Source organism: Taudactylus pleione, unplaced genomic scaffold (assembly GCF_031769625.1).
Source record: "Taudactylus pleione unplaced genomic scaffold, aTauple2 ptg000086l, whole genome shotgun sequence".
NCBI lineage: Eukaryota > Metazoa > Chordata > Amphibia > Anura > Myobatrachidae > Taudactylus > Taudactylus pleione.
In genome coordinates, this window is record NW_028284488.1 from 33,344,495 (window position 1) to 33,370,977 (window position 26,483).

General features: G+C 42.0%; 2 protein-coding genes and 1 pseudogene across 3 annotated transcripts in view; 2 read left to right on the forward strand and 1 right to left on the reverse strand.

The window, feature by feature from the left end:
- FBXL13 (F-box and leucine rich repeat protein 13) overlaps positions 1-26,483 on the reverse strand; it is a 252,029-nt gene that overhangs the window by 81,628 nt on the left and 143,918 nt on the right. Inside the window, exons 10-12 of the mRNA XM_088468829.1 lie at positions 23,495-23,547; positions 8,715-8,815; positions 5,351-5,480 (exon numbers count right to left, since the gene is read on the reverse strand). Coding sequence (XP_088324955.1) covers positions 5,351-5,480; positions 8,715-8,815; positions 23,495-23,547 — 284 coding nt within the window. The remainder of the gene's footprint in view (positions 1-5,350; positions 5,481-8,714; positions 8,816-23,494; positions 23,548-26,483) is intronic.
- LRRC17 (leucine rich repeat containing 17) overlaps positions 5,254-26,483 on the forward strand; it is a 35,451-nt gene continuing 14,221 nt past the window's right edge. The window contains exon 1 of one of the 2 annotated variants that reach the window (XM_088468830.1): positions 5,254-5,410. The gene's annotated coding sequence lies outside the window, so the exon portion shown is untranslated. The remainder of the gene's footprint in view (positions 5,411-26,483) is intronic. The other variant, XM_088468831.1, reaches the window with a different exon arrangement.
- On the forward strand, positions 13,553-13,670 carry LOC148529262 (5S ribosomal RNA; annotated as a pseudogene).

Here is a 26,483-nt window from a genome sequence, read left to right on the forward strand (position 1 = left end):
TATCCCCCTCACATTGCATCTTCTCAGACAAATAAGGCTAGCACAGATGGTGTAATCGTTACCATTACTGCCTCACAGCACTGAGGTCGTTGGTTTGATTCCCACCACGGCCCTGTGTGGAGTTTGTATATTCTCTCTGTGCTTGCGTGGGTTTCCTCCGGATACTCCGGTTTCCTCCCACACTCCAACTATATAACGGTAGGTTAACTGGCTCACAACAAAATTAACCCTAGTGTGTATGTGCAGGTGCATGTGCTATATGGAATATAGATTGTAAGCTCCACTGGGGCAGGGACTGATGTGAATGGCCAAATATAATATTTCTTTCTTTCTATTATTATGCTTCACTGTATGAAAAGCCATGGTTTCCTTACATGCATCCAATTCATATGACTCATTATCCACTTTAAAAATAACTGGTCACCTTCCTGGAAGTTGAATAAACCGGTTTATGTTTTCTGATATGATATGGTCCGTAATGTCAGACCAACCCCCCAGGGCCAATCGAAAACACAGCACTGCACACTGAGCATAACACAAATTTCTTGTTGTGCTCTTTACATTTCTTATTGAAAGTCACTACAAAATGTATAACTAAACTGACATTTTACTGCTTGGGGACAGCCAGAGCTCCCAGTAGATCTTGTCCACCAACAGAAGCATTGATGGTCAGACCCCATCATAGTGTGTGTATGATTATATACCCGTAAAAGGAATCAGATAAGCTCCTAGGAGCAGGGTCCTCCTCTCCACTGTCTCACAGCCTTCTTCTCTAGCACTTTTTTTGACAGCTGTCACCTTCCCAGCTGTATTGTGTATGGAGAATTATGTTGCTAATTGTTACTTGTGCTCTGTTTATAATTTGGTTACTGTATTGTAATGTAATGTTCTGTGTACCCTTTACTGTATGTACGGCGCTGCGGACCACTTGTGGCGCCCTAGAAATAAAATGTAATAATAATAATAATAATATTATTCTGATTTTCAATAAGCTTACTAGGCAAGAGAGTAATGTGGGAAGATGCCCAATTGATTTACTCCTCCTTGTATTGAGGGGTGTAGAATCCTCTTTGTCAACTCTAATGGCTGTCAGCCACTTCATAAATCTACCTTTAAATAGGAATCAGAGGGTGGACTAACTGAACTTCATGGTGGATATGGGTTACACATTTGCACCCTGTGAATAAAGCTGGGCAGCTACCAGAAAGGCATAAATGATGAAGGGTTGTGGTAAGAGGCAATAAAGGAGATGATGGAAATGTTTCCTCCCCCTGTGCAATGTGCTGACTGACTCATCAATGCCCAGCCTAAACCCCTGGATCTAGCAACATGAAATTAGGGGGTATATATAAGGGAAGTGAGCACCCAATAAGCAGGTATTTTTCAAAATTCAACTCCTAAGGTGATGAAAAGGGGTAAAATGTTTCCTCCTGACTGAGATGAGTGGATGACAAAGCAACATGGCCCAAGTGCTACAAGACTGTAAACTCATGTTCTGGAACAAGTGACGGCTCCAGAGGTGGGGCTGCAGTGCAGTCCAATATTCAAATTGGGGAGCCACACCAACTGCCAGTGATGATTGGCAGCATTTGGAGTGGCAGTTGGTGTGGCTCTCCAAATTTGAATATTGAACTGCGCTGCAGCCCCACCTCTGGAGCCGCCACTGCTAAGGACTTAACACTGATTAGGATTTTTATTTTCTTTTTAGATACTTCATCTGATTTGCATTTGGATTTTGAATACTTACATTGATTTGGATTGTAATATGGTACTTAACTTAATTTGCAATTTGGATATTTAATTTTCTCGAACATGGAACATGTTTTTTAAATGTTAATGGGGAGATGGTACCTCACACTATTGTCCCCATCACAGGAGACAGAGTCTACCTGTTTCCGGATCTTCTCCTAGCTCATGTACCACACTCAGCTAATGGCTGGGGAGGTTTGTGAACTAATCGTGAGGCACGTGATAGACAACTAGGAGAACGTCTTCAACATGTCCCACGACAACGAGGGGGACAACTACACCAGCTCCGCTGAGTACCTCCTTAACATAGTATAACCTTTTACTTATTGTGGTTTATACGAACTTGTGGCAGCTGGGCAACTGTTTGAGTTTGTCTTCGAGGTTTACCGCAATGGTGAGGTCTATGAGAGTTTTGGTACTGAACGTTTCCCCATGAGGAGGCCACGCTTTATGCAGAACCTCTCTAATTGCCATTGCGATGCGTAACTGCCATGTGAACCTCAATAAGTGTCCAGTAAAGCACCACTCCCTCAGATCACCCTAAGGTGCACAGAGCAGCACAGTCTAGATATGAACAAAACAATTATGGAAAATGTGATCCTAACACCTGAGAAAAGAAGCACCAATGTGGTTTACAAAGAAATCCTTAAGTAGAGAAAAAAAAAAAGATTACATACGTTTAATAACCCACCGACAATTCATTCATATTAAAAAAAAAAAAAGTTAAATGTTAAATCATTTAATCTTAAATACTACCATTCTCCTTTTGCCCAGAGGCATACAATGAACTAAGCATATAGGTTAAGTTAAAATGGGATGAAGGAAATGAAAATAGTAAATATCTAAGGTCTGTCTGGGTAAAATCGGGCACATAAGCTTGTACAAAATAATTATATCAATCAGAAAGGAAGCAAGACATATTCACTGAGAAGCCGCAGCTAGGAGAAATGAAAAGTCTGAATCCTTCTGCACAGAGGCTGGAAGCTCCAAGCCACCCATGAATATGGATCAGAGTTCTTAGAGATTATGATGCTTTTAAGATGTATGCAGGAGCAGCTGAAACAACATCAAGAAAAAAAGTGCTGCAGAAGCTGAGGATAATGACATTTCTCATTCATGCAAAGGTTTGATTAATGCCCTGCAAATATTTCTGCCTTAACAGATTGTTTGGCATTACACTTAACATTGTGCAGGACATTAATCAGGGATTACTTCAAATCTACATGCCAAATACATGCAACACACCCCAACCCTTGCACCCATTCCGCTAGATATTTCCACACCTGTATCATACATCCATATCTGTGACACTAAAAGTCCCACAACAATTCATACAGTCCAGAATACGAGTTCTCCACAGACAGACCACACATACTGTAGCACAACACACTTTTATAGATTACGATATAAACAGTTTACTTACGTAGGATTTAAGTCCTCTTTTAGGATAGTACTTGCTCCTACAATATTAATACAGTTCGAAAAGCTAAAAAAACAATTGGCACTAAAATAATCCCATGCCAGTATCAATATCTGGATGATCTTACCAATTAATGTAACAAGGACATTTAGGAAGTGCACTGTCTTCATAAATCCTCTACTGATACTTATCATTATAACATTCTAGACTCTTATATTACAGATATGTCCTCTTGCATTTTTGGCACTTGTGCGACAAATAGCACCACGCGTGACGCAAGTTGCGCACCCGTGAATGGGTACACGAGCTGCGTTCACACCCACGTCTTCATAGGACCCAGCACACAGCATGGCATGGCATAACACTTGCCAATGAAGTTCACAATAACACAGTAGGTAGAAAATATTTATAACTAAAAGCAGCTCTTTTAGTTTAAAATTAAAACTCCTGTATTATAAGAAGTAATAAACCACAACAAGTAAAAAAAATAAAAAGTATTAGAAGTCGGTAGATATTTTTCCATGTGTAAGAACCTTAATGATCGCATGGCACTAGGAATACCTCATGCAAAGACTTATCTGACATGTGTACAGTGAACACAGGGCCATAAGACAATAGTGACCCATGCTATCCTCTTGACTTCGGTGTCCCCTGCACCCAGAATGACACAGCCAACCCTCTACACTAGACCCTAGTGGAGTCCTTATATTTTGGCTCTGGTGTTGGCATGCTGTTGACAGCCCCTGCAGGAGGCAAGTGACTGCTCTATAAGGAAGTAGGGGCAGGTGTACAACCTGGCAAGCGTACTGTCATGGTATTACATGCAGCTGTGCGACGGATGCTCTGGCTGGTTATTATGCTGAAAATCAAAGGGCTGTTCTGTGACTTTGTATAGGTGATCGGTAGCTGGCAACACTGGAATATGCGGTCAAGCCCTGGTTCAATACCAGACGCCACCCAAATGTATTTCAGTGTCTGTGGAAGCTGCCCACTGACATCAGGTTTTCATTTACAAATTGTGGAGTCATCATACATATCTGCCTAGGTTACATGAAGGCAGCAGCTTGCAAGGAGTTTAATGTACACACCACTTGCACATTTTATATTCTTTAAATAAAAATCTATTTAGACTAGTTTAAAACAGGTTTCTATAAATGTTCCTCATTACTTTATTACTGGGAGTTATTTTTACCTAGTGGCTGCTGAATCAGGTACATCATATTTAGAGCAAGTTGCTCACATATTTACCATTAGACTCAATTCATCAATTAATAGTGGTGAAACTACCGCACAGGAATGCTGGTCCATGTCAACTCCAGTGTGTTAAACAGATGTTTCAAATTGCCTGGTGAATTCAATGCCATGTACCTTAGACCATTCTAAGACTAGAGGGGTACAGTGATGTGGTAAGGGCATGAACCATATTATAAGCACAGCTCAGACATCATGTGACATGCAAATCTTGCTCGAGAATCTGCAAACACAAAATCCCAACCTCTAGTCTACATTGTTGACACCAATCAAAACATATTTAAGGGCACATAAATGCAATATCAGGTTTCTACTATCAGGGGGTCCCTATTATTTCCGCTGACACGTTAGCACTAACACTGCTGAACAATTAGTTGGATAAACAGTTGGAGGATAAAAATAGCATGAGATAGCTCTTTACACAGTGAGCAAAAGAGACGTTTTTACATTCACCAATGACTCAAAGTTTCTATCACACATAATTTATCAAGCTTTCACTAAGATTTCACTAATCCTTTTGTTACACAAACCATTTTTCATGAGTGCATAAAATGTGTGCATAACTAAAATATTTATTCTGCTTTTCAGGAAATATGTTATAAACTTGCAATTCACAAAAACATGACTTTAATTGTTATTTTTTTTCTTAACAAAAGGTTAGAGATTTGCAGAAAACATTGTCTTTTTTTTTTCTTCATTAGCCAGTAAATCTTAGTTGCTTACAAGCATAACACTGCCTTGGAATTCAGCCAGTGCCTGTAGTGATGTGTCTTCGGAGAGTGTAAGCAGCTGCAGCCTTGTAACTTAAAACCACTGAAGTTTCCTGAAGGACCAGCACACTAGTTAGATGCACAATGAGAACAAGACAGAGTTTCTCGCTCCAAGGATTCCCTTTCTGTCTGCATGAAAAAAGAAAGGTAAAGGACTAACCTGAGTGCAGCCGGACACATCCAAGTAGATGATCTTGTGACAGCCTTTCCCAGATCCCAGGTACTGTAAGCCTTTGTCTGTAAATTTTTTGCTGTAAGCTAAACTGAGATATTGCAGATTGAGCAGGTATCTTGTGGAAAGAATATATAATAAAGATAAAAGATCAGAATATGATAAAGAAACATCTAGAAAAATAGACATATACATAAACAATGCAGTTAGGGTGACTATTTGTTTTACTATTGTCTATGTATTTCTGCTGATAGCTAAACAAACTCTTCTGTGAGCTCTTGTTTCAGACTACAGGCTGTGAGTGCACTTAGAGACACACCAAGAATTCTTGCCTCTTGTGCATTGAACAGATAGCAGAAATGAGCCTTGATTGCAGTTACACATCATATGATAAATACAACAGAGGGCAAAGTCCAGATCAATGAATCGTTTATAAAGAGTAGTTGGGAGAATTTTTTTTTTTCCATAAATGTTACTTTCAATGAAACTTTTATGACTAGAACTTGAACATTAAAAAGAAAACCCCACTAAGGGCTTGTGTATTTTCTTTACAAGCTCCTTCTGTGCCAGGGGATCCAGCCCTTAGTTGAGCCAAAACAGAACACGTTTTCCCACAAAGACCTGGCAATGCACCTCACTGCACATATATGTGACTCAACCTACTCAGGCTCTGCACAGTTTTTAAAGAAATATCAAGTTCTAAAGTACATAACTAACCATCAGAGACACACTGCTTTTTGGAGGTTTACCAGCTTATAGTGAGCAAATGATCCATGTGACCTGCAATCCACGGTTTTGCCTGTTTCAAACAAAGAGGTTTTTTTTTCAGCAGCCCTAAATGAATGCTATAAATACACTATGACTTACATGTGAGTTCTGCAGACTATTCTCTTCTCTCAGATATTTACAGACTTCAAAGCATGTTTCAAAATGTAAGTAATTTCAGTCAATAACAAAAGAACAGTCGGTTTAACTCAAGTATTACTTCTTTGTGTTCTGCATTGTTATTTTGAATGTTATGCTACCTTGCAAATAGGTGATTATTAATCAGAGCTGCCACATTCAGCCATTGTACACCATAATAATAGAACAACCTCTCTAAATAAAGCAGTAGGAGATTTGTAAAAGTAACTTGGTGTAACAGAGCTATTTTTATAGAAGAGCTATATGAAACATAACTTTTCAGTACATAATTAAAATGCACGTTTAATAGTAACAATGCAAATTCAGAGGCGTTCATAAACATGACTTGCATATATAGGACCTGATTCAGACCCGCAAGGATGCGTTCGCAGGCAGCCAGCCGATTGTTTGCATTCTGCGCATGCGTACGCATCACAATGCACGTGCGCGAACCAGTGCGAGTGCTCGGAAAGCCTTCGCTTGCTGCGCATAGACTGCTCAGCAAAATGAGTGCCTGGAGATGCCGTTTGTGGGTGGTGACAGGGACAGGCCCCTAGAAACGGGGGAGTGGAGGTGCGAACGCAGGCGTGCCTGAGCATCTTAACGCCATTTCAGAGGCGTGCATAATTAAAAGGCGGCGTCATTGTACACTTGGTAGTATTCGCTCGCAGTGGTCAACCACAAGTGCTGCGGTCGCATCCGATGTTATTTGATGTTACTGATGGTTGCATACACTTCCTGGACATGACGTGCGCAAGTGGGCATCTTAAGACAGGGTGGTGGGCGTCTGCATACACAATGCGATCGCACGCTATGACATAGTGGACGTGCGAATGTCTTGCTGTGCGATTGCTTGCCTTGCAGAATTTGCATACTCATCTAGCGTACGAACGCATCTAGCGAGCGGGTCTGAATCAGGTCCTTCATTCAGATGAAGTTCATATAATGTTCACTAGACATTTTTGCTATTTTTGCCAAACTTTACCCTTATAAATGGCACTGGTGCTAGTGTACACTGGAACATTTGTTTCTGTTAATATTAATATTAAGTCTGAGTTGCCTGGTGCTAGACATTGAGAACTGTACAACCATTCATTAAGTCTAATAAAAATGTAAAGGTTTCATATTTAAATGGAAAAAGGTTGTATTGAATAGGATAACTATACATTACAGCAGTGTTTCCCAACCTCGGTCCTCAAGGCACACTAACAGTCCTGGTTTTAGTGATCTCCATGCTTGAGCACAGATGGTTAAATCAAAATAACTGAGGTACTAATTAAGACACCTGTGTTTAAGTGGGGCTATCCTTGAAACCTGGACTGTTAGTGTGCCTTGAGGACCGTGGTTGGGAACGTCTGCATTACAGTATACAGACCATTTTCTATAGAAAACTCAGATTTCTGGTGGGAGTGTTCCAGATACTGGATCCCAGCACTACCTACAGTAGGTGACACGAGCACCAGTTACATGAACCTTCCACATGCATGTGCAGTGGCGTAAGTTCATTCCAGGTGCCCAGAGGCAAGTTATCAATTAGTGCCCCTCTATCCTCCATATTTACAGCCCTAAGTGGGGTGAATATATTGTGGGTGATGGAGGAGGTGCCCCTTCAGGGCTGGCGCCCGGCGGCAGGTGCCTCCATTGTCTCCCATATTTCTGCCCCTGTGCACGTGTGATCTGTATTATATTATCATCTCTTTCATATACTGTTTCTAAATAATAGTAAGCTGCCCAAGTGATGCAGTGACAGAAAAGACCAGCCTTAAGCTGGGTACACACTTAACGATGTGTACCCGGACTATCTTACCGCAGGTACACATTAAACAATGTAATGAACAACGGAACAATCCCTCGTTTCGTCCATCATTACCTGCAAATGGCGCCGCATGCGATATCATTCAGCGTGGCCGTGCAGCACGGCCGACCAAACGACATCACATGCGACCGCAGGAGTGTGCAGATAGCCCGTATACACTGGATGATCCGTCCGATATGTCGTGCCAATTAGGCCGGAAACGACAGATCAGGCCGACATTGTCCCAAGCCATAGCCGCGTTTCTACATCTGAGAGCAGAAGACAACCTATATTTACATAGAGGGTTGCCTTATTTACACAGAGGGCCAAACTGCTTTATAAGCCGAATCTACATACATCATGGTGGATCTTCTAAGGCCTGCAGTTCTGACATGGAGTGTAAAGGAAAAGACTAAACTAATATGGATTGCAATGCCCCACTGCACTATAATACATACACCACTGTCACAGGTCAATCTTATGGCTGCTTTTGAAATAATTGCAACTTGTTGTCAGTATAAGATAAAGAAACAAATGATTCTTAGCACACAGACAATAAGAAATGCATTCCAGGAAAACCACTGCAGTCAGTGTTGAGGAGCAGGCATGTGTTACATGGTGGTAGAAGAACAACATTGGATACCAATGACTCACCTTGACATAACTCGTAAGGTGGTATTAGTTATATCGGTATGTGACAGGTTAAGATAAAGTAATGCTGGACATCCTTCACAAATAACTCTCATTGCTTCATCCTGCACAAAGCAAAATACAAGTTAAAGAGAGAAAAAAAACTGCATAAAACTCAACACTGTATGAATGATGCAAAGGTATAATCAATGCTTAGTACATATAGCTGAACTAGATTAAATGTAACCGTGTATCCAATACATAGAACATTGGCAAATGTGAAGGAAGAATAAAATTGAACAGATCTTTTGCATATATATATATATATATATATATATACACACACACATACTTACAAACACATACAGTATATAGATATGTATATATATATATATATATATATATATATATATATATATATATATAGATATATGTGCACACACACACACAAACAAGGGCTGATTGAAAAGTAATGAGACTACCTCTGTTTTTCTGTCCCATAGGTAGAAATGGTAACGCTATGCTGGTTATTGTGAAGCTAATACATCGATGTGTCTGAACCTGCGGTTGGACTGCCGTAGTCTTCTTTGTTTGGTCACAGTGAGTGGAAGATCTTCGTATGTTTCATCATGGAGGATGAGGAAGACGTGTCTGTGAGATTACGTCAGAGATGTGTGATTGAATTTTTTGTTAAACTTGGATACAGCGGAAATGTTTGCATACACTAGACTGTAGTTTGAATTCCGGATCATAATTGATGTCAGGAAATCGGGTATCCTCTCTGACATTTGAACAGTGTTCTTGCACAATTCAACTCGTCGTCACATCTGCTCTTCTGTGAGATTTCTGGGTACCCACCTGGCACACAGGCGAAGCATTTTCAGTTCCTTCATCACAAAATGCTGAACCCGTTCGAATGAGATGCCAAGAGAAGCCGAAAGTTCACATACAGTTACTCTTCTGTCATTTTGCAACATCTCCGCAGCTTTGGCAATGCTGACATCTGTAACAGCGGTGGATGGTCTCCCAGAATGCACTTCATCAGTCACTCACATATTACCCTCTTTGAAGTGCTTCCACCAACGAAATACTGCAGCACGGCTAATTGATTCTCCACCGTATGCTTGCCGTAATATTTCATGAGTTTCATTTCCGCTTTTTCCAAGTTTAACAAAAAATTCAATCACACATCTCTGACATAATCTCACAGACTTGTCCTCCTCATCCACCATGACGAAACGTACGAAGATCTTCCACTCACTCTGACCAAACAAAGACGACTACGGCCGTCCAAAAGCAGGTTCAGACACATTGATGTATGAGCTTCACAATAACCAAGCATAGTGTTGCCATGTCTATCTATTGGAGAGAAAAACAGAGGCAGTATCATTACATTATTCAGCCCGTGTGAGTATATATATATATATATATATATATATATATATATATACACATACACACATACATACATACACACTAATACATAGTAAAGGGGGTAGTTAAATACAGTTTAAATGACTTAACCCGTGACATTGATTCTACAGTATTGACAATAATGCTATCCAATTCTGCCCCATTCACTTTGGTGTATGAGATATATTATATACATATATATATATATATATATATATATACAGTGCTCGAAGTGGTAATTTAGAGGTGGGGGTATGGAGATTGAATCTCCCCCCCTCCCCCATAGGCCCCTGCTTCCATATCACTCCATTGTACTTCTAACCCCCCCCCCCCCCACACACACACACACTTCTCCCTGCCTGCTCCCCTCTCTCACACCCTGCCCTTACTGATTCCCTCTCTCTTTCACCCCCTACAATAGCTAGTCTGGTTCTGTCTGCCCCTCTCTCTATTCCCTCTATCACACCCTCCCCTCTCTCTAATTCTCTCTTACCTGCGCTGCTGGAGTGGAGCCACCGGGATCCTCGGGTCTTCCCTGCAGTTTATCTGGCTCCGCTGCTAGCCAATGAGAAGCTGCCATTTGGCAGCTTCTCATTGGTGCCGCTGCGAGCCAATGAGAAGCAGCCATTTGGCAGCTTCTCATTGGCTGGCGGCTGTGAGCCCTGCGATTGGCTGGCGGCTGCGAGCCCTGCGATTGGCTGGCGGCTGCGAGCCTCGTGATTGGCTGGCAGCCGCCCAGTACGTCGTGCTTACAGTGCAGCCGGGACCAGGTACTTTGTCCCGGCTACATGTCAGCGCCTCCACTGCCCAGATTGAGATGTGTCCCCTGCAGGACACATCTTAACACATTGCCACCGCTGTTCCAGCGCTGGGATCCCATACTGGATCCCAGCGCTGGTGCAATCTCTTCTACATGTAAAATGAAGTGGGGCCGGGAAGTGGCGGTATGTCATACCGCCCCACTTCGACCACTGTGTATATATATATATATATATATATATATATATAGTAGTGCAAATGAGACCAGCAGCACACTCTTGGTAGCAGCAACAATGAGGAGTGCAAACACATAATATGATATGTAATAAAGAAAGAAGGAGTCAGCACATGCCCTTGATGAAGGTGTCGGATTGACACCGAAACGGCTGTCGGGCGCTACTCTCTGGAGGGAGGACTTGTGATGAGTATTTTCATGATTGCCTGCTGTTTGTGCCATGATGAACTATTGCTATGACTTTGCTCACAAGCCCCTCAAATAACCTCGACATTTGTTCTCTACTGGATTAATACATTTTCTATGGATTGATATGGATGTGCTGACTCCTTCTTTCTTTATATATATATATATATATATATATATATATATATATATGGAAATAACGGCGGCACTCACAGGACTTGTGTAAAGAAGACTCACGACTCAGGAAGGTCAAAGTTCAACGTTTCAGTCTGGCGACTTTTATCAAGAACTACAAACAAAAGATACAGTGCATACCTTTATACCCAGTGACATCCCATAGTGACAATGTACACCTGCTCACCACACTGCTGCTGGCGTCATCAACATGAGACAGAGCGCTTGCGCAATGATGCAATCGCGCACAGCGTGGTTACCATGGTAAGTAACCAGGACGACTACATGTAAATACACAGAACAGGCTCTGCAACGAAAGCGTGCTACAATCCCCCCCGCTTGCGCACTGGGGAGCGAGCACGCTGTCGCTGTAACAAGGCAGACACATAGCAATGCTGTGTGATGATTCCTGGTGAGGTGGCAAAGCAAGCGGTGACATACAAATTAAACAACAATGCGAATACAGAAACAACAATATGATACATGCGGGTAATAACAACACAATTTCAATGTAATAAAGAGTCATATTATCGATCTTGCTACATAAGCAAGCATGTACCATGTAACATACATGATACCAACAGGTAAGTGGCATATGTCTTGGGTAATATTGAAAATCAGAACCCACAGGTCAAACATGTTATCCAACTCTTAAACGAGTGTGAAGCCAAGCAATGCATGTATACAAATATGTGTATATGGATAATCAATGTATGAACTTGTGAGGATGGAATGACCTCCACATGACCAAAACTGAACAGATAAAACCTGTGGAATTCACTTCGGTTATGTCTAAGATCAATACAATGCATCAATACATCACTTTCACTCATGAACAAAGTCACAGCGATGTGCATTTTTTGGATATAAATATCCATTGGTCCGGTACCGATTTTCAGACCTCTATTTACCATAAGCCAACCGACAGCAACACTTTACTACATGCACAAAGCCATCACCCCACATCGCTCAAAAGAAGTCTCCCATATTCTCAGTTTTTACGGGCATTAAGAATCACCACTGATCCAGTTCGAGCTGAACAAGAAATTGACTGCATGATTACCAAATTTGTACAACGTGGGTACAGACTTAAGGATCTGACTGCAGCCAAATCCAAGGCAATTTCTGCACATCAAGTAACAGATAAAGGGATTAAAACATCAAGTAATAAAACAGACACAATGTTATTTGTTAACCAACATAACGTTGCCAGCAAATTTATCAACACCACTGCCAAACGTCTTTGGCCGTTAATCAATACCGACAACTCCATCATGTCTTTAAAAAACTCGAGGATTATGTTTGGCTACAAACGAGGGAAAAATTTAAAAGACTGGCTGGTACACAATGACATTAACTATGGTCCTGTCAGCCCTGAACAACATTTCTTATTCAAAAAACCAGGATGCTATCGGTGCACTGGTTGCACGACATGCAGTTTCATGGAAACCGGCACAGATGTGGTACACCCACACTCAGGGAAACGCTTTCCCATCAGACATACACTAACATGCACTACCAAATGTGTGGTGTACATGATACGGTGTCCTTGCGGACTGGTTTACATCGGAAAGACCACTTGCACTGCCAGAATCAGAATGGCACAACATCGCACAGCTATTCGACAAGCATTAGAAGGAAAGGAAATAGACCAGCCAGTGGCTCGTCACTTCAAGTATTTCCGACATTCATTATCCACTCTGGTATACAAACTCATTGATCATGTCCCCATCAACAAACGAGGAGGGGATAGGGATAAAAAGCTGTTACAACTTGAAACATTTTGGATTCATAAAATGAACACCATATCACCATTTGGTCTCAATGAACAACTCTCTTTTTCCTGCTTTTTTTGAGGGTTTTCTCACATCACTGCCACATAATGCAGTTACACTCATACTCACAGGGTAGTTGTTACCCACATTTTCAGGCTTCATTTTTGCTTTGTCTAAATTTATATGTTTGTAATTTTCATGTTGTATTTTCTATGCCAGGTGGTATTGTTTTGTTTGGAGCTATCTGCTGTGTGGTGATTTGTTGTTGTCTCGGTTTTTAGACATATGCAGGATGATCACACTTGGATTTATCATTCTTCTGCTACAGCCATACTACACTGGATACGCCTTATACCGTCTGATCTTTGAAGCTAAGCAGTGTAGGCCAGGCTAGTACTTGAATGGGAGACCATCTAGGAATACCTGGTGCTGTAACATGGAGTTATCCTTATCTGAGGTTCATCCGGTTGCATTTGCCGCTACTTTTCCTTATCACACACAGTGGATGGACTCTTGGCAGATACATCCAGCCGGGCAGTGTTTTGATTATTTATTATTTGTAATGTGCACTGCGGAATCCCCTTTAGGATCCACCAATCTATATTACATGGTGGACCTTTCAGAGCCTTATGACCTGCCATTTGTTTCATATCAGCTTTATATGTCACATTTTTTCCTGTTTGGCAGGGTCAGAACCATTCCATTTTAAGCCTAAAGGTTTTATCTGTTCAGTTTTGGTCATGTGGAGGTCATTCCATCCTCACAAGTTCATACATTGATTATCCATATACACATATTTGTATACATGCATTGCTTGGCTTCACACTCGTTTAAGAGTTGGATAACATGTTTGACCTGTGGGTTCTGATTTTCAATATTACCCAAGACATATGCCACTTACCTGTTGGTATCATGTATGTTACATGGTACATGCTTGCTTATGTAGCAAGATCGATAATATGACTCTTTATTACATTGAAATTGTGTTGTTATTACCCGCATGTATCATATTGTTGTTTCTGTATTCGCATTGTTGTTTAATTTGTATGTCACCGCTTGCTTTGCCACCTCACCAGGAATCATCACACAGCATTGCTATGTGTCTGCCTTGTTACAGCGACAGCGTGCTCGCTCCCCAGTGCGCAAGCGGGGGGGATTGTAGCACGCTTTCGTTGCAGAGCCTGTTCTGTGTATTTACATGTAGTCGTCCTGGTTACTTACCATGGTAACCACGCTGTGCGCGATTGCATCATTGCGCAAGCGCTGTCTCATGTTGATGACGCCAGCAGCAGTGTGGTGAGCAGGTGTACATTGTCACTATGGGATGTCACTGGGTATAAAGGTATGCACTGTATCTTTTGTTTGTAGTTCTTGATAAAAGTCGCCAGACTGAAACGTTGAACTTTGACCTTCCTGAGTCGTGAGTCTTCTTTACACAAGTCCTGTGAGTGCCGCCGTTATTTCCATACATGTTTGGCAGTTTTTCCATTGGAGGGCACCCGGGCAAGTATCAGCTTTTTTGTGGAGTGCCGGCCATCTTTTGCAGTATATATATATATATATATTAGAGAAAAAACTCTGGGGTGCACTCACCAGAATTCATAAAAAATTTCCTTCATTCAATCCATAAATGACATGGGAACAGCATAATGTCACAGCATAATGTCGACGTTTCGGTCCTACAGCATGGACCTTTATCAAGACATATCGTGAGTGCGGACCCATTTTGGATTTTATATATATATATATATATATATATATATATATAAAAATATATATACATAGACAAATCACCTTATGGTTTCAGATGTCCCATTAAGGCTTCTTAGACATGATCTGAAAATTCACAAAACCTACTGAATTTCTGCCACTCAAACTAAAAAAAAGCATTGAAATTCCGATCTTTAAGGCTGACGCCTTAATGGACGTGTTCCTTGCGCAATACACATATGGTATGCCATCACACCTTGTGGTTAACTGCAGATTCAGCACTCTCACAGAGTGAGATTGCTGTCACTCACAAAATGGTGGAACTGCTAATTTTCAGAATTGTGTGCTCATTAGAATACACACATGCAGTCTATGCAACTGAGGTCTGGGCAGAAGACAGAGCTGCACAGATGGGATAAGAGTGGAGTGGATGGGGAAAGAGACAAAGCGTTGCGGATGGGGACATATACGCGTGGATAAGGGGGAACATTAAGTAGCACTGATGGGAAGGAGCCAAAGTGATGCAGATGGGAAACAGTGGTGTACTCACTGTGGCTTCACTTGGGTGGGCAGTATCGGCAGTGGGCTCGGGGGAAGGAAGCAGCTTTTAGCTGCGTCCGGGACCCTGGGGAAGGGGGGGTAGCGGGCGTTAGTTGTGGCCGGGGATGGTAGCGGGTGTTAGCGGTCCTGGCTGCAGGACCCGGTTGAGGTAGCAGCAGACAGATGCAGGCTCGGATCTGGAAGATCCGTGATACCTGCATCTGTGTATAAATAAACAAACACAGAAGCAGAGACGGGATCAGTGAGACCTGTTTGTAGTTCTGTGCTTGAAAAAAAAAAAAGTGTATAAAAAAAAAAATTGCTGTGGCCACCCCCTTTCCCCAAAAAAACAACCAGCACTGGGTTTTGGAAACCCAGTACTGGTTGTGCTAAATACAGGGGACAAACGACGTATGGGTCTCCCGTATGAAGCACAACCAGCACCAGGCTTTTCAGAACCAGTCCTGGTTGCCAAAATGTGGGGGACAAATGACGTAGGGGTCCCCCGTATTCAGCACAACCAGCACTGGGCTCTGAGCCGGTCTTGGTTTTGGAAATAAAAGGGAAAAAAATGCATACGGTTCCCCTGTATTTACCAGAACCAGCACCAGACTTTTTCTAGCGTGGGGCTAATGCCACAGCCAGGGGAGCCCTATAACCGGGCCCCCCAGCCGAAGCATCAACCCTGACCGCTAGTCAGCCCAGGCTGGGAATCCTTGAGGAGCCCCCAATAAAGGGATCCTCCTCTCCAGGGCACCCCAGGCCCAGGTTGATAGCCCGGGGCTATCCCCGGCCGGTGGGTGCTGGGTTGATAGTGTAGTGTGGTGCATATGAAACTATAAATATTGTCTTTTGCAGTAGAACTACAGGTCCCAGCAGGGCTCCCCCACATACTGGTACTTGGAGAACCACAAGTACCAGCAAACGGGTGATTAAAGGCCCACTGGTACCTATAGTACCCCTGTAAAAAAAAATATTAAAATAAAACAAAGACACCGTTTGTTTTAATATTTTTTTTTTCTGCACCTTCACCTGTGGGGAGGCAGCCTTTACATTTTTTTCATGGCTGCCGCTTCCCCGGCGTCTTCTGTCTTCAGCAGCTCTTCTCTGCTGCCATCCGGCCGATAGACTGCCATGCCGTGTCCTCTTACTAGCTTATATGAGCCAGCCGATGGGGCGGCGGCCATCTTTAAATTAAAAAAATGTCGCTGAGCTGCCATTTTTTAAATGTGCATCGTGGTTCTCACCATTGAAGTCAATGGTGAGAACCGCTCATTGACTGGGAGGCAGAAGGCTCGCCTCTCTCAGCCAATGAGCGCTCAGCGGTGGGGTTTCCATAGTAGTTCTCCAAGTACCAGCAAGCGGGGATGGGGAGGCTTAATGGGAACTGTAGTTCCAAAGCAAATAACAATATTTAACTTCTATTTTTTACACCACATTACACTATCAGCCCAGCACCCACTGCCCCAGGGGTGCCGGGGATAGCCCCGGGCTATCAGCCTAGGCCTGGGGTGCACTGGAGAGGGGGGACCCCTTTATTGGGGGGTCCCCACCTCCCCAGGGTTCCCCAGCCTGGGCTGTCTAGCGGTCAGGGTTGATGCTTCAGCTGGGGAGCCTTGTGAAAGGGCTCCCCTGGCAGTGGCATCAGCCCCCCGCTAGAAAAAGTCTGGTGCTGGTTCTGGAAAATACAGGGGAACCCTACTCATTTTTTCCCCCTGTATTTCCAGAACCAGGACCGGCTCAGAGCCCAGTGCTGGTTGCGCTGAAAACGGGGGACCCCTACGTTGTTTGTCCCCCATATTTTGGCAACCAGGACTGGTTCTGATTAGCCTGGTGCTGGTTGTGCTTCATACGGGGGACTCCTACATCGTTTGTCCTCCGTATTTTGCACAACCAGCACTGGGTCACTAAAATCCCAGTGCTGGTTGCTGGTTACACATGTAAAATGCCGGTTTCACAAGCCTGCATCTGCCGTTGACGGCGGCTACCTCCCCCGGGTCCTACTGCCAGCCACTCGCCACGGCCACACCGCCGCCTTCTTTCTCCCCCAGGTCTCAACCACCGCTAAAACTCGTTACCTCCCCCCGTGTCCCAGCCACAGCAAACGCTGGCTTCCTTCGCCCTGGCCCCCACTACTGCCTGCAGAGGACAGCCATCTTGGTGCACCCAAGTGAAGACACAGTGAGTACACCTGCTGGAGGCTCCTACTGAGACTGTGCAAGGAATTGAATCTTCCTATCTCTATAATGGCGCAACTGTGAGGTAATAGTTTAAAAACTGTAACTTTCTCAATTACCTGAACCCCAAAAGGCCCTACACTGGTACAATAGCTACCTAATAAAACAAACCCCAAGTCTAAATTTGCCCCCTACCCTGAGTTATGCCTTCCCAAAAATCCCCAATAGAGAACAGCAGAAAAGTGATCCTAAGTGAGAGTATCAGAAAAAACTGACAGTTGGAACTTTAGATTACTCCCAAATTCTTTATTTTTTTGCCCTCAAATTTGGCATATATATATATATATATATAGTAGTTGTAGGTCCACCAGGGCCAGATTAAGGCTTGTGGGGGCCCCCACCAAGCCAAACGGAGCCTCCCCTCCCTCCCCCTACACACGAAGCCTACCCCTAACCCTCCTGATTACTTACCTTCTGGCTCTGTTGTGAATGCAGCAGCACAGTCAGCGCTGCTGCATAGAGCGCAGAGCAGCTCCTGAAGCCCGATATCAGTGATCAGCGCCACGTACACGTGTCATGTGATGCTGATGAGGGGACTTGGGACCCGCTCTGCGCTCTATGCAGCAGTGCATTCAGAACATAGATCAGCGGCAGCTCAGCCCCCATCCGGGAACAGGGTACACATACACATACTGCATATACACATAAACACATTCACATATATACACATAAAAACACATACATACACATACTGCATATACACATAACCACACACATTCACATATACACACAAAAACACATATACAGTCAGGTCCATAAATATTGGGACATTGACAGAATTTTCAGATTTTGTCCTCTATTCACCACCACAATGGCTTTGAAATGAAACAAACAAGATGTGCTTTAACTGCAGACTTTCAGATTTAATTTGAGGGTAATTACATCCAAATCAGGTGAACGGTGTAGGAATTACAACGGTTTCTACATGTGCCTCCCACTTTTTAAGGGGCCAAAAGTAATGGGACAAACTAAACAATCCTAAATCTAACTTTCACTTTTTAATACTTTGTTGCAAATCCTTTGCAGGCAATTACAGCCTGAAGTCTGGAACGCATAGACATCACCAGACGCTGGGTTTCATCCCTGGTGATGCTCTGTCAGGCCTCTACTGCAAATGTCTTCAGTTCCTGCTTGTTCTTGGGGCATTTTCCCTTCAGTTTTGTCTTCATCAAGTGAAATGCATGCTCAATCAGATTCAGGTCAGGGGATTGACTTGGCCATTGCATAACATTCCACTTTTTAGTAACTCTTTGGTTGCTTTTACAGTATGCTCTTCGGGTCATTGTCCATCTGCACTGTGAAGCGCCGTCCAATGAGTTCTGAAGCATTTGACTGAATATGAGCATATAATATTGCCCGAAACACTTCAGAATTCATTCTGCTGCTTTTGTCAGCAGTCACATCATCAATAAATACAAGGGAACCAGTTCCATTGGCAGCCATACATGCCCACGCCATGACACTACCACCACCATGCTTCACTGATGAGGTGGTATGTTTTGGATCATGAGCAGTTCCTTTCCTTCTCTTCCCATCACTCTGGTACAAGTTGATCTTTGTCTCATCTGTCCATAGGATGTTGTTCCAGAACTGTAATGGCTTTTTTAGATGTTGTTTGGCAAACTCTAAACTGGTCTTCCTGTTTTTGTGGCTCACCAATGGTTTGCATCTTGTGGTGAACCCTCTATATTAACTCTTGTGAAGTCTTCTCTTGATTGTTGACTTTGACACATATACATCTACCTCCTGGAGAGTGTTCTTGATTTGGCCAACTGTTGTGAAGGGGTTTTTCTTCACCAGGGAAATAATTATTTTGTCATCCACCACAGTTGTTTTCCATGGTCTTCCAGGTCTTTTGGTGTTGTTGAGCTCTCCGGTGCGTTCTTTCTTTTTAAGAATGTTCCAAACAGTTGATTTGGCCACACCTAATGTTTTTGCTATCTCTCTGATAGGTTTGTTTTGATTTTTCAGCCTAATGATGGCTTGCTTCACTGATAGTGACAGCTCTTTGGATCTCATATTGAGAGTTGACAGCAACTGATTCCAAATGCAAATGTCACACCTAGAATCAACTCCAGACCTTTTACCTGCTTAATTGATAATGAAATAACAAGGGAATAGCCCACACCTGTCCATGAAATAGCTTTTGAGTTGATAGTCCCATTACTTTTGGCCCCTTAAAAAGTGGGAGGCACATATTGAAACTGTTGTAATTCCTACACCGTTCACCTGATTTGGATGTAATTACCCTCAAATTAAATCTGAAAGTCAGCTTTAAAGCACATCTTGTTTGTTTCATTTCAAAGCCATTGTGGTGGTGAATAGAGGCCAAAATCTGAAAATTTTGTCAGTGTCCCAATATTTATGGACCTGACTGTATACACACGCATATATACACATACTGCATATACAAACACACACATATATATATATATATATATATATATATATATACACATACATTCACATATATACACAAAAAACACATACATACACAACATATATACACATACTGCATATACACAAACACATTCATATATATACACACAACATACATACACATACTGCATATACACACAAACACATACATACACACAAAATCACATATATACACATACTGCATATACACATACATTCACATATATATACAACATACATACACATACTGCATATACACATATATATACACATACATACACAGCGATCAGTTAACGCTGAAGAGGGCGAGTTAGATGCAGGAGGCCCCTTCAGACGGCAGGGAACTTCCGGTTGGAGGACCCGCCGCGTCGGAAGTCCCGATGTATGTATTGGAGTCTGTGACCACGTGGTTGTGGCCATGTTTACCAGTTTGGCTAACACCCACTAATTAAGAGGTGGGGTTAGAAGTAGGGCTATTTAAAGCCCAAAAATTGCTCACCAGTCACACTTTGATAAAGGCATCCTGCCGAAACGCGTTAGTGTGACTGGGGAGAACCGCGGAAGTCTGGGCAGTTGGACAGGGAGCGAGAGGTATTACATTGAGGTGTTCCTTATCCGGATTATAGGACCACTATTTATGTTTTTACATCCTGCCTTGGTCTGAAGGCCCATTCTGGTACGCAGGCATTCTTGTGTTTTTTTAAGTATATATCCATAAAGTGTTTATGGAATTACACTATGGTATTTCCCTCTTTATAAACTATCTTTGAGGTACAAGAGGCCAGGGAAGTACTGTTTTTGCAGGAGAATCCATCAGGCTATATAAGAGGGAAGACAGACATCTTTATCCTAGATGTAAGTAGGAATATTTGATTCCACTTGAATTATTGGGTATCCACTGAATGATGTATTTTTTCTTTTCTTGGAGGAATATACTAAAGAGAACCTGCTTCAGAGGGAGAATTTTGTAGACTATTTGACAGCTGTCACTGTGTTTGTGGACATTTATATATCGATAAGCACCCCAAAGAATATTGTGCTTGGTTTGTGTGTTTTTGCTTGTGTTTATTTCGTGTATATGCAGTGGGGACTGCATTTTTTACTGAGCAGCATTCTTCGAGCATAGGAGCGCAGAATTTACTTTTTTGTTTAAACATACATACCCAACATATATACACATAAACCCAAATATACACAAAAACGCATATACACAACATATATACACATATATAAACAATAAAATAGTACACATACACTTACATTTTATGCAGCTGCTGTTACCTTCATTAGGCTCCGCCCCCTCACGCTGTAAGCCCATGATTCGTGGGTCATATGGGGGCGGGGCTTACCATATTGGCTCTGCCCCCACTTCGGCCACGAAAGCTGCAGGGGAAGTTGCTCCGTCAGCGTGCACTAGTGGTGGGGGCACCTCTGTGTGTGGGGGCCCCGGGACGACTGCCCCTGTCACCCCCCCCCTTAATCCGGCCCTGAGGTCCACACTCACGTCACTGTTGGGGTAGCAACCACTTTGAGGATGGCAGCTCCAAATGCATAGATTCAAATGAGGTTTACTCACCAAATTTGCAGTTTAGCAAAAGGTTTCTTTACTTACAGGAATAAATTCTATGATGGTTTTCCTGTGAATAAAGAAATCTTTTGTTACACTGCAAAGCGAAGTTAATGGAACTTACAAGTAGCTTCTGCTGATATGCATGCAGCATGCCTATTTTATGTGTGTGACTGTGGGTGTATCTGCATGTGAAATGCTACGTTACAGTGTCACAGCCGCTGACATTGTAATGTAGCATTTCACATGCAGATATACCCACAGTCACACACAGAATATAGGCATGCTGCATATATAATTTTAATCGACAGAAGCTGCTTCTATATTGAAATTGTGACCCATTTTGGACGAGCCTGTCCTGCTCCCCCGCTTCCTTATTTTCTCTTTCCTTTCCGGTCTCACTGCTCCTATTCTTGCTGTATGAATGATATTGTTAGGAAACTCAATAACCTTAGAGAATATATAAATATGGTGAAGAACAGTCATGGTTACCAGCAGCTCTCAAGATTTCTACAATGACTACCTAATGACTCTACCTTCCACTGTCTATTACGCAACCTGTAGTCACTCAAAATACCAGTCTCCAATGGTAGCGTTAATAAGGTTGGTTTACACGTATTTCTCCACCAACAGTTACAGACGTTAGTTAACTACCTTAGGCATTAATTGTTCCCAACAACTCTGAGATGGAAAGTTCAGTTGGGCAGACCAACTTTTTTTTTTTATTGAAGCAAAAGCATTATACAAAGTACAGGGAAGTGTACAGAAAACATAACAACACAAACTATATAGTGAATTGAAGCATAGTCATCTAATAAAATCCAGAGGTAATGAGATAAAAATACCATATAACCAAATAAATTTGACAACGACGATATAGTGTTAATGCATTGTGTGCAGTGAATTCAGAAACAAGTATAGGAGACAGTATTCAGTTGTAGTGCCAATGAGCAAAGCTGGATCCAAAACTGAGCACCATGGTTTACATGGGAAGAAGTCCTGATGCTGATCTGTCGGCCAAAACAATAATAGGATCACTGAGAAGAGTGAGAGTCTAATACTTCTGGGTCAGTTGTGTGCTACAAGGGATCTGAGACTGCATCAAAGGCAGTAAAGTGGTAATATAACTCTCTCATGTATAAAAAAATAAAGCAACTCTCTTCTCTTTACAAAACATTATCTCCACCCAATCCATACGAAAGATAAAGTGAAGTTTGGCCCTTTATAATTGGAAATTTACAGGAGTGGGGTGTACGGATTCTTGCAGTCTAGTCTTTTTTGCTGCCGCACTCACTGCCAGTAATAATTTCCTGCTGCCATGGGTAACCCTTTGGCCGCTCAGGAGGATACCCAGAATGGCCCATTGTGGAGTGAATAGAACATAATAGACTAAGTGAGCTTCAGCCTCCCATCTCACCAGTGTCTGAAAGCCCTGAACCACTTGGCATGCCCATAAAAGATCCACTTCCTCTCGACCACACCTGCAGTAGAGCAATTATAGGATCTTGTGAGTGCCATGCTAAATCTGAGATAATTATATTGGGAAACTGGGCAGAACCAACATTTCTGTCTGTTTCATGTGGTTGCATGATATTTATATATATCATGTACATAACTAATATATAATAGGCCCCGTCCCTTCATGGCGTGGTGCCGTGATTCATCTGTTTCTCTCCCTGTAACTTCCAGCATGAATAAATGAATCCACATGGTTCTGGCTTCAGATACATATTACACATGAACATCTTAATTCTATTATGAGATTTGTTGTAAGAGAAGTTTTCACTTACATTTAAGTTTTGACACTCTGACACATTTAAGTCTTGCAGATTCCTACATTCACCTACAAGATAAGCACATTTTAATGAGAATATATATGTTTATACAATATTTAAATCTTTTTATTACATTTCCTTTTCAAAATGGAATGCTAAATAATAGTGCCAGAATGAAAAACGGCCATGGAAAGTACTACGGACAATAAAAACACAACTCCAGGTATAAGGGGAAAGCATATATTGTCACAGAATTGAGGAAAATATTAGATTTTTGCATTGATAAGATATTGTAAACGTATTTAACATTTGTTGTACAGTGCCAAACATATTTAAAACTTTGAAAATACATCATTAGCTCTCTACTACCTCATTTAACTGGTATATTGGGCATAGGGATATTCGTATTATAGCATATTAGCAAATATATTTTGCATATAGATTATACAGATCAGCACACAGTACCACCTGCAGGCTAGTAGGATGTACTGCACTCCTACTACAATGCAACAAACTGTTTTGTTTTCCAAATAAATTTCTTTTTACTATAACTGCAATCATTAGAACAATTATACATTACTATAATGCAGCACCTATATACTGACTTGGAAGTAGTGACATCATTCAATAATATCACTAATACTTATGAATAGATAGACTTCATTGCCATGATTATTAGTTTAGCTCATCAAATCCATGAATACTGTGTTATGGAGCAGGAACACTTTATACATGGGTGGAAAGTCAATTAGTGTTAATGATGTGGTTGAGGTGTTGGCATCCAACCATTTGTCCGATACTTGCAGCCACCAACATCACATATTCTTCTACACACCCAATGCAGGTGTTCAGGAAAATCTGCCACGTTGGAATGGTAAATTTAGCTAGTGTCAGCCGTACATCGCCACTATCTAAATACAAGACAGGATTCTGTGCCTTATTTATGTGGTCTATTGCCACAAGATCTAAGCAGACACAGGAATTGGGCATACATTTTACCCAAGGCTTAACTTGTAAGCCAGTGTGACCCAAGGACCCTGCTGTAGATGCAGACCCATCGCAGAGTGATTGACAAGAAGTGACCATTTGGACGTAGCGACGCGGGGGTGGTCAGAGAAACGCAGGCGTGGCAGTGTGTTTGAACGCTGTTACAGGGGTGTGCATAAATTAGCCATTGCGATGACATACGCAGCTTTAGCTCCCACTGCTTGCAATGAAGTTAGCAATTTCTAAGTAAGGTCAGGGCTGCTGTAATTCTGCGTGAGGAACAGATGGTACTCGATGTTACCGATGGTTTTGCTATTTTGGTAAGTATTATGATGTGTGCAAGGGGATGTGGGTGTCCTTATGTTAGGCTACAGCAGCATTGCGATTGCAATCATTAGCATATTTTGTGTGATTACGGAGCTGTGATCGCAATAGCGATCCTTACTGAATCAGGCCCATACATCCAAAAAGTATAAAAATAAATTGTGTACCACAGTTTTCTTCAGCAATAATACTATTTCACCATAACATTTTTATATTAAAAAGATCTCAAGGAGATAGGTTGGACAAGGAGGGCAGAAAGGCTGAAAAGCATTTGTAGGGCAACTTTTTTTTTTTTTTTAAACAAAACCATAGCATTCAATCATAGAAACCTCTCATTAGATCTTTGTTTATGAGAAGAGCTAAGCAACAGTGAAACCTAATATTTTAGGCTTGGCAGAAAATGTTGTCCCCATAATACTTTCCTGACTATTATAAACGTCAGCAATCTGGTATTTACTACTACTTTCTATCAGCCAGACTTGCATTAAAGTTGCAAAATAATGCCATCTAGGTAATAAAGTGAATTGTATGATCTTCGAATCCAATCTCTTGAAAACCGCTACAAATTACACAATTTTATTTACTCATCTATTTTTTTTCTATAAATTATATAATTTTTCAGAACATACAGTACCAGTCACGGCAGACAACTTTTTAAAATTATTGGGGGTGCTCACATTACATCCACCAAATTACTCAAACATTTTTCCTACAGAAAATAGATATTACATACAAGGTAAACAGTACAATTTGTTAATACGCCCATTCCAAGACGAAATGGGCTTCCTCACTACAGGTTAGTTAATTTAATTGTTTCATGGATTGACTAAGAAAATTTATGAGGGAGGTGGTGGGGTACTATGGCCAGTAGGTCAGCCTATTAATATTGTGTTGTCCTGTCGGGAATCCCTGGCTATTAGTATTGTATTATTATTATTATTTTCTTTTAAAAAATGTGTAATAATGCAGTAGAGCAGAGGTTCCCAAACATTGTCCTCAAGTCACCCCAACAGTTCAGGTTTTAGAAATCTCCATGGTCGAACACAGGTGGTTAGATCAAATTGACTGAGGTACTAATTAAGTCACCTGTGGTCAAGCATGGATATCCTTAAAAGGTTTTTAAGGTGCAAGCTATACTGCTGTGGCTACGTCAGACTGAAGGGCTGTGGGCTGCAGAGGACCCCGCCGAAACTAGCCCAAATCTGGAATTCCTTTGTCTTTACAGTATAAAGCTGCCCACACACATAGCGATATTTTACCCGATTCTGACGCATTGGTACGACAGATCGTGTAAAATATGCCAAAATAGTGAAGAAATCGTGAGTCCCCACTCAAGATCACGATGCGCGTTCCCGCAGGTCGAACATCGCATCTTCAGATCTGCCGTGCTGTAGGGCAGATCTGCCAATCTCAAGTCAGGATGCACTGGATTAGTTAGGAGGCACGATAGATCGTGTGTCACATTGGCAGCTTTTTCATACCAGATCGTGTGCAGGACTGCCGGGGAGCTCCGGGGGAGAGTTCAGGGGGAAAACGTGTACATCAGCTGATCGGGAACACATCGCTGTGTGTGTGGGCACCTTAAGGGGAAAGGGGGAAGTTTCAGTGTCAGGTTAAGCACATTACATTGCTTAACTGAACATAAACAGGATCTAAAACATTATACCAATAATATTACATTTATGTTTACAAC